This window comes from Solanum pennellii, chromosome 5, assembly GCF_001406875.1.
Source record: "Solanum pennellii chromosome 5, SPENNV200".
Lineage (NCBI taxonomy): Eukaryota > Viridiplantae > Streptophyta > Magnoliopsida > Solanales > Solanaceae > Solanum > Solanum pennellii.
In genome coordinates, this window is record NC_028641.1 from 13190792 (window position 1) to 13201097 (window position 10306).

General features: G+C 29.9%; 1 protein-coding gene across 1 annotated transcript; it reads left to right on the forward strand.

The window, feature by feature from the left end:
* Window positions 1–2496: 2496 nt before the first annotated feature.
* LOC107019332 lies at window positions 2497–2988 on the forward strand. The gene has a single exon (XM_015219857.1). The coding sequence runs from the start codon at window positions 2497–2499 to the stop codon at window positions 2986–2988; it is 492 nt and encodes a 163-aa protein (XP_015075343.1).
* The last annotated feature ends 7318 nt before the right edge of the window (window positions 2989–10306 follow it).

Genomic DNA, 10306 nt, shown 5'->3' on the forward strand with positions numbered 1-10306 from the left:
GGTCCGTACTGCAGTTCCGTCGTGAAGTTCAGAGAGTTGATCCCAGTACCCAGATTTTCAGAGTTTAAGTGTTTTGGAACGATGACCCCCGACGGTCCGTCGTGACCATGACGGTCCGTCGACCGTTCCGTCGACTCAGCCAGTTTTCTATCAAAATAATCTTGCTGCTCGAATCGACTAAACAGGTCGTTACATAAACAGGCTAGGTGACTAGGTCTTAGTGACGATTATGATCAATATTTAGTTTTTTTAGTAGGTAAGGTTTATGAAACTATAATGTTTTTTTGGTTGGTTAGGACGGGAGTCATTTCATCGTCCATCCTATTTTATACGGAAAAGGGTCTAAAATACCCTCACAGTATTGAAAATGGTACAAAATTACCCTCCATCCACCTATTGGCTCCAAAATACCCTTCCCACCCACCTATTGGGTCTAAACTACCCTTCTCATCCACCTTTTGGTTCAAAATTGACCACTTATTTAACGGTTTTATATTTAAACTATTTAAATATTTTTTAAATACTTGGCGCTCAACTATTTGTTATAATTTAACTTATTAGTATAATTTATAAATCAATCCACAACCCATCCATTACTAATTAAATTCTCCAAATTAATAAATCACTCACATTATTAATGCAACAATAGAAAAGCTACTGCCAATTGAGTGTTTTAAAAAATTTGAGACGAAAATATCTATAGAAGTAAATTATCATACATTCAAGTATCTAAGTAAAAATTATCGATAAACTTAAAAGTCTGACTATGTTCATCTTAATTATTCTTACGTCTCAATTATGCGATGTTACTTCATAGGTAACTTTTTTTTAAAATAATATATTAAAAGTTTTAAAACAAATCATAAATATTTATAAAATTATATTTTAAAAAAGTGCATGAATTAATTCGGGATGTATTACTTCTTTACCTTTAATCATAAATTTCTAATTCAATCTTGTAAGTGAATCAAATTGAAAGTGTCCTCCTAAATAAGCGGCTCAACATAAATTTAATTGGGGCTTCTATTCGGACTCGAATAATTTTGGATGTCATTTTCATTAATCTATAATTTCATCGTGTTTTAGTAGTGTTTATGACGATTTTGATATTATAGTTGGATTATTAATTGGGTGGAGTTTAGTTAGTAATGGGTGGGTAGTGAGTTGGTTTATAAATAATACAAATAAATTAAATTATAACCAATAATTGAACATCAAGTATTTTAAAAATATTTAAATAGTTTAAATTTAAAATCATTAAATAAGTGGTCAATTTTGAACTCAGAGGTGGATGACAAGGGTATTTTGGTGCCAATAGGTGGATGAAAAGGGCATTTTGGAGCCAATAGGTGGATGAAGGGTAATTTTGTACCATTTTCAATACTTCAAGGGTATTTTAGACCCTTTTCCGTATTTTATATAGACTATTTAACACGATAATTATTAGTTAATCTTTTAAACAATTTAACTATGAACATGTCAAATTAATACCTGAATATCCAAATGAACTTGTCAAATAATTATTATTTAATTATTTCACTATGTGAAGATTTTTATTTTTTTTTCGAATATGTGATTTTTACTATTAGTTTAGGATATCACATAAGTTAGTGAAAAAAATGAATGGTAAAAATTAAGATAATATTTAATAAATAGATAAGAAAAATTTATACTAATATTTACTTAAATTATATAACATAATTACATATGCATAAATCAATAAATTCAACATGGTGGAGGGCCGGAGGCAGTAGACTAACTTTCATCTACCAAAAACTATGAAAGAGCTCTTAAATTTATAATATGTAATATTTATAATGTTCATGTGATACATATATATTTTTAAAATATAATATTAAATAATGTGTGATGGTAAAAGGTCTTTTTCAAAGTTTGATATTATCATAATAATTTTGGTCAAAGTTTAAAATATATTTCAATTTCTTTTCCCAATATAAAATAGTATTTCTTTTTATATTTAAATAAATTTTCTAATTTTTAAGCACTAATTAGCATATCTGCTAGAAGATCATCACGTCGATTGCATCATTAAATCACAAGTTTCTAGGTTTCGAATTCACTAGATCAATAATCGGAATGTACTATGGAAAAAAACGCATAAATATAAATATAATAATGTGTGTTATAAATCCATTATATAGTATATGTGGATTATCTATTAGATTTATCTACTATTAATTGGATTCATGTATAGGTGCTTCCAAGGTGATAAGAACTTCCAAGATAATTATGTATCTATTAATTAGACGACTTTTGGAGTGATATCTCAACATTATAAATAGAGAATCACTCACCATTTGGAAGATACACTTGAATAAGAAAAGTTTTCTCCTCTATCTTATACTTCTTGTCTTCTTCTTATTATTATAATATTCTGAACTTTCTTTATAATACGTTATCAGCACGAAGTTGCTACTTGCAAAAGTATTATATAAATATTTTTATTTAATTCACATATTCTCTCATAATTTCATTATGAATTTATCCAAACTTGAGTTTGTGGCACTAAATATTTCTGGAAAGAATTATCTTTCATGGGTACTCGATGCTGAGATTCACTTAGCTGCTAAAGGTCTTCATGCCACCATAAGAAATGAAGCATCAAGCCAAGATAAGGCGAAGGCTATGGTTTTTCTTCGTCATCATCTTGATGAGGACCTGAAGATTGAATATCTGACAGTAAAAGATCCACTTGAATTTTGGACTGATTTAAAGGGGAGATATGACCACCTAAAGGCAACAATGTTGCCAAGAGCTCGTTATGAGTGGATGCATTTACGGTTTCAAGATTTTAAGAACGTAACTGAATACAACTCTGTTGTATTCAAGATAACCTCCCAATTGAAACTATGTGGGGAGATTATAAAAAATGAGGACATGTTGAAAAAAACACTTACTACTTTGCATGCCTCAAATGTGATATTGCAGCAGCAATATCGTGAAAAGGGTTTTCAGATATACTCTTAATTGGTCTCATGTCTCCTGGTGGCTGAGCAACATAATGTTTTTTTAATGAAAAATCATGAAACTCGTCCCACTGGAACTGCTCTACTACCGGAAGCAAATGTGGTGGAAGCACGTGATCAATCTGAAGTAAAAAGAGATGATCATCGGGGCTATAATAATACATGGGGACATGACAAAGAAAAGAGGCGATACACCAATCGTCGAGGTGGTGGTCATAATAAAGGGAGAACAACACGAGTTCTCAAAATAACCCCTCAAAAAGTAATTGTCATCGTTGTAACGTGAAAGACCATTAGAAGAATGAATGTCGCACACATGAGCATTTTGTTAAGCTCTACCAAAATTCCTTTAAAAAAAGAAAATAAAAGTGGTGCTTCCTCTTCCAATGCTCGAGCTGAGTCACATATGACTCTTAAAGATGATGATAAGCCGGAAACATCTCAGAAAATATGATAAGGATATTTAAGCAAATTTGGCTTTAAAGGATGATGTTTTTTATGGCCTTGGTGACATTACTCATATGGAAGTTGATGACTTTTTTGGAGATCGAAACTGATGTTTGATCTTTTGGATGGGGAATGAAGTCTGTTAATATTTTACTTATGTGCTTTTTAGTTATTATGTTCTTCGTGTTGAAGTATTTAAATTTTCGTTGTTAGTTTTTTTTCGTACTTTTTTAATTTATTTTTATTTTAATGAAATTAATAGAAATCTCCAGTTGTCAGTTGGATTCAAGATGAGTATGGAGATGTATGCCTTCTTGATAGTGCTACAACGTATAAAATATTAAAAGAAAAGAAATACTTTTCTAATTTGGTTATGAAAATGGCATATGTCAACGCAATATCAGATAGTACAAAATTAATTGAGGGCTCTGAAAGAGCAACCGTATAACTACCTGGAGGGACGATATTGGACATTGATAATGCATTATATTGTAGTAAGTCTCAAAGAAACTAATTAAGTTTCAAAGTTATTCGCCAAAATGGCTATCATGTTGAGACGGCTAATGAAGGAAATGTTGAATACCTTTATATTACTACAATTAATGTAGAAAAGAAAATTTGTGCATGAAAAATTACCTGCATTTTCTTCTGGGTTGTACTATACAAGTATAAGTACAGTTGAATCACATGCCGTAGTAAACAAAAGGTTTACTAATTTTAATGATTTTATCATTTGGCATGACCGGTTGGGCCATTCCGAATTTAACATGATGCGCAAAATCATTGAGAATTCACATGGGAACACCTTAAAGAGCCCAATATCCTTCAATCAAAGGATTTCTCTTGTGATGCTTGTTCTCAAGGAAAGTTGATCATTGAACCATCAACAGTTAAGGTTGGAATTGAATCCCCTGCGTTTTTGGAACGTATACAGGGTGATATATGTGGACCAATTCAACCTACATGTGGACCCTTTAAATATTATATCGACTTGATAGATGCTTCTACAAGATGATCACATGTGTGTTTATTATCAACTCGCAACATGGCTTTTGCGAGATTTTTGGCTCAAATAATAAGATTGAAAGCACAATTTTCAGACTATACAATAAAGACAATCCGTCTAGATAATGCTGGTGAGTTTACGCATTTAATGATTATTGTATATCTACTGGTATAACAATTGAAAATCCAGTTGTGCATGTTCATACTTAGAACGGTCTAGCAGAATCATTGATTAAACGTCTGCAATTGATAGCTAGTCCATTGCTAATAAGAACAAAGTTGTCTGTGTCTATGTGGGGGAATGCTATTTTGCATGAAGCAGCACTTGTGCGCATAAGGCTGACGAATTATCATGAATTCTCCCCCATTACAATTGACTTTTGGTCAAGAGCTAAACATTACCCATCTTAGAATTTTGGATGTGCGGTGTATGTCCTAATTGCTCCACCACAACGCACAAAGATGGGGCCCCAAAGAAGGTTGGAGATATATGTTGGGTATGAATCTCCTTCAATCATAAAATATTTGGAGCCTATGACTGGAGATTTATTTAAGAAAAGATTTCCTGATTGTCATTTTGATGAATCAGTATACCCAACATTAGGAAGAGAACATAAGCAGTTGGAAAAAGAGATATATTGGAATTTATCATCTCTATCTCATCTGGATCCTCGAACAAATCAATGTGAGCAAGAAGTTCGAAGAATAATTTATTTACAGAATATTACGAATCAGCTACCAGATGCTTTTACTAATCTTTCAAGGATTACAAAATCGCATATTTCAGCTGCTAATGTTCCAGTTCGAGTTGATGTCTCGGCGGACAAATTGTTAAGGCAAATCAGTGTAGATCACATTTGAAACGTGGTAGACCAATTGGTTTCAAAGATAAAAATCCTCGAAAGAGAAAAGTAATAAATGATCAAGATGATCATGGGTTGAAAGAAATTTATCAAGATGAGACCCAAGTCATAACACATGATGAAATATCCGAGGAGGTTCAAACTTCTGAAAACAATGAAATTTCAATGAATTATGTCTCGACGAGAAAGTTGTGAAACCGAAATAATGTTGTGATTGACAATATATTTGCCTATAATGTTGCTATTGACATAATGCAACAAGATGAAGATTTTGAACCAAAATCTGTTCACGAATGTAGACAGAGAAATGATTGGCCAAAATGGAAGGATGCAATTCAAGCAGAATTGACTTCACTAGAAAAATGTGAAGATTTTGGACCAATAATTTGAACACCTGAAGGTATCAAGCCAGTGGGGTACAAATGGATTTTTGTACGAAAAAAAAATGAAATAGGTGAAGTCTTGAGATATAAAGCCCGACTTGTTGCTCAAGATTTTTCTCAAAGACCTGACATTGATTATATGGAGACATATTCTTTTGTGGTAGATGCAATCACCTTCAGATATCTCATAAATCTGGTAGTTCATGAAAAACTTGAAATGCGTCTAATGAACGTTGTCACAGCCTATCTATATGGCTCATTGGACCATGACATTTTCATGAAAGTTTCTGAAGCATTTAAAGTACCTGAAGCATACAAAGATTCAAGAGAAACTTGTTCAATAAAGCGTCAGAAATCTCTGTATGGATTGAAACAATTAGGAAGGTTGTGGTACAATCGTCTGAGTCAATATTTATTAAAGAAAGGGTACAAAAATAACTCGATTTTTCTCAATATTTTCATTAAACGATCAGAGTCTGAATTTGTCATAATAGTTGTGTATGTTGATGATTTAAACATCATTGGCACTCGTAAAGAGCTTTTAGAAGCTGTTGAGTGTTTGAAAAGACAATTTGAAATAAAAGATCTCGGCAAGACAAAATTTTGTCTTGGCCTACAGATTGAGAATTTGTCAAATGGTATACTTGTTCATCAATCAACATACACAAAAAAGATACGAAAGCATTTTTACATGGATGACTCACATCCATTGAGTACTCCAATGTTGGTAAGATCGCTTGACATCAATACAGATCCATTTCGACCTCAAGAGAAGGATGAAAAACTTCTTGGTGATGAAACTCCTTACCCTAGTGCAGTCGGGGCACTAATGTACCTTGCTAACAATATTCGACCAGATATCTGTTTTCCAGTAAGTCTACTAGCAAGATTCAGTTCCTCCCCAACAAGAAGACATTGAAATGGTGTTAAACACGTACTTCGATATCTTCGGGGGACCATGGACATGGATTTATTCTATTCCTATGAATCCAAGTCAAAATGATTGGTTACGCAGATGCAGGGTATTTTTATCTGATCCGCATAAAGCTCAATCACAAACAGACTATTTGTTTACATGTGGAGACACGACAATATCTTAGCGATCAATAAAGCAAACGTTGGTAGCCACTTATTCAAATCATGCAGAAATAATAGTCATCCATGAAGCAAGTCGAGAGTGCGTCTGGTTGAGATCAATGACCCATCATATTCAAGAAACGTGTGGTTTTTCTTTGAAAAAGAATATATCAACCACAATGTACGATGATAATGCTGCATTTTTAGCTCAATTGAAAGGAGGATACATCAAAGGAGACCGACAAAACATATTTCACCAAAGTACTTTTTTCACGCATGATCTTCAACAAAATGGTGAGATAGAAGTTCAACAAATCCATTCAAGTGATAATCTTGCTGATTTATTCACTAAGGCATTGCCAACATCAACATTTGAGAAGTTGAGATACAAGATTGGAATGCGCCGTCTCCGAGATATCAAGTGAAGTTTTCATCAGGGGGAGTGAAATACACATTATACTCTTTTCCTTAACTATGGTTTTGTCCCAAGTTGGATTTTCCTGGTAAGATTTTTAACGAGACAACATTCAAAGCGTATTATGAGATATGTGTACTCTTTTTCCTTCACTAGGCTTTTTTCACTGGATTTTTTCTAGTAAGGTTTTAACGAGGCACATAATCTATGGATATCCAAGGGGGAGTGTTATAAATCCATCGTATAGTATTTGTGGATTATCCATTAGATTTATCTACTATTAATTGGATTCATGTATAGGTGCTTCCAAGGTGATAAGAACTTCCAAGATAACTATGTATCTATTAATTAGACGACTTTTGAAGTGATATCTCAACACTATAAATAGAGAATCACTCACCATTTGAAAGACACACTTGCATAAGAAAAGTTCTCTCCTCTATCTTATACTTCTTGTCTTCTTATTATTATTATAATATTCTAAGCTTTCTTTATAATAATGTAATCAATTTAGAAAGATTATAATACATGACCAAGTAAAATATGACGTTATCACAAAACAATGTGAATCAAAATGTTAATCACCTCTCTTTTCACATGATACGTGACATTAATATAGTGATATCAAACTTCTTAAGTTGGATATCATTTATCTTTCCCATCTAATTAATCCTATTTTACTTTTTTATAAGTCAGTACTTTAATGATTTTATATTATTTACTTTCATATAATACAAGTTTACCATCTTAAAACAATATCAATTACTACTACTTTTGCTTTCTATAATTAATAAAGTTGTGTAGGACGAATGTATTTATTTATTTAATTTAGGGAAAAGGCTTAAATATGTTATTAAGTTTTCAGAAAAGGTTCATTTATACAATCAGTTAAAAGTTTGGCTCATTTATGCTATTACTGTTAAAGAAAAAACTCATTCATGCCATTATATTTTAACAATGGTTTTGCAAAATCATTTTTGACGCGTGACCAATTATAATTCGGTCACGTCATCAATTTTTTCAATGAAAAAATCAAAAGAAAAATTCAATTTTTATGAATTTTGATTATTTTTATTTAAAAAATTGATGATGTGGCCAATTTCATCAATTTATTTAATTAAAAAATCAAAAAAAAAAAGTTCAATTTTTTTTTATAATTATGATTTTTTTAATTAAAAAAATTGATGACGTGGCCGAATTATAATTGGCCATGTGTCAAAAATGATTTTGCAAAATCACCTTTAAAAAATAATGGCATGAATGAGATTTTTCTTTAACAATAATAGCATAAATGAGCCAAGCTTTTAATTGATAACATAAATGAGCATTTTCTAAAAGTTTAAAGATATATTTAATCATTTTCCCTTTAATTTATATTAATTTACATATTTATTTATACATAATCAAAATTAAAAATTATAATTATCAGTTCAAATTATATTAAATATGCCACCAATAATTTTTGATGAAATAATACTTCCCAAATGGAGTGCAATAAACGAACTTCCATCAAAGTTTGTGTCAGAAAAAATAAATATGTATCATATTTTGAAGAAATAAAGAGGATTTAGTGTGAAGATATTTTGTTAGTATTCCATATTAAAATAATGAAGTAGGGCCAAAGGGTACATATTCTATCAGATATTTAACCTTAAAATAAGCAAACACTATCAACCTCAGCCATTACAAGTGTGGGACGCTATTCCATTTTAGGAAACATCACTTTAAATTAAGTCATTCAGTCTGGCTGGCTGCACACTAGCACTCTTTTTTATTTATTTTATATGATTTAGTTTGATTTGACACGTAATTTTTTTTAAAAAATAATATAATAGCTCATAGTAAAAAAATAAATAATAGATATTTATATGGTTTTTATTATGAGAAAAAAATATATTTTAAAGTTAAATTGTTACTTCTTCTATTGGTGTTTATATGATTTACTTTCCTTTTTAGTTAGTCCTAAAAAGAATTTAACTCTAAAATGTTTTACTTTTAATGAAAGTATTTACATCTACACTAATATCTAGAATCAATCCCCTAAATGGTCACCCAGGTTGAGAGAATTTCCTTAAAATATCATTTATGTTTCATTTAGGACCAATATGTCACCCAACTATCACTATTTTCCTCCAAATATACTTGACAATTCAAAAACATCACTTTCTCCTAGTTGGCATGACATGTCATTAAAGTCTTTTTTGAATAATAGACTAATTTAATTCATTAAACTCATTTAACTAAAATAATTATCATATTGTTTTTAATTTTTTAATTAATTTATTAAGAATAAATTTTCATACTTAAATCTTTTATCATAATTAAACTTTTTAGTTTTTTTATGTCATGCAAAATTTGTTTTTAAAACGTAGTATAATCTCATCAATTTTAAATGCTTATAAACACATACATTCAAAAAATATTGATATACAAATCACTCATGAACGCTAATTTATTTCAATTAATCATAAATTGTATAATAAATCAATAATATCAAAAATTGATTAATTATAAAAAATAATTATGTGGATGCTTTGAAATCCATATATACTTACAATATCTTTTTCTAAAAGAAAATAGTAAGTGAATAATATTTATAGAAAATAAAATTTTGATCTTTATTTATCAGTATATTAATCTCATATAATATGTAAACTATCGAATTAAATTAGTAAATTCAATTAATTTTTAATTTATTTTTTGATGTTTAATTGTATGAAAAGTTATAATATAATATAATATATAATAAAAATAAAAATAAAAAAAGTTAAATAATAATTTTCTTTTTCTTACCAATTTTTTTGTCAACCTTACAAATTTATCTAAATACTTTTATTAAAAAATTGTTTAAAATTTTCAAATAATTTAGTTAGGAATTTCAAAATTATCAGGTAATAAGTGCACACAAAGATTTTTTCATTGAATTTTGTTTGGTGACAATATATAAAGTTATTAGACTTTTTAAATTACTTTTCTTATAATCTTCATAAATTCTCATGTAATTTATAGATTTATTTTGTAGAGACAGAAGTTTGATGGATTAAATAAGTCTATTATTTTTTAAAATGATTATTTAATGACGGCATATCAACTAGAATTTAAGGAGACTTTTTAGGTATTTAGTATTTC

Bases quoted from the DNA above. Each gene is read 5' to 3' on its own strand.
- LOC107019332 (XM_015219857.1), top strand. From the start codon at position 2,497: ATGAATTTATCCAAACTTGAGTTTGTGGCACTAAATATTTCTGGAAAG.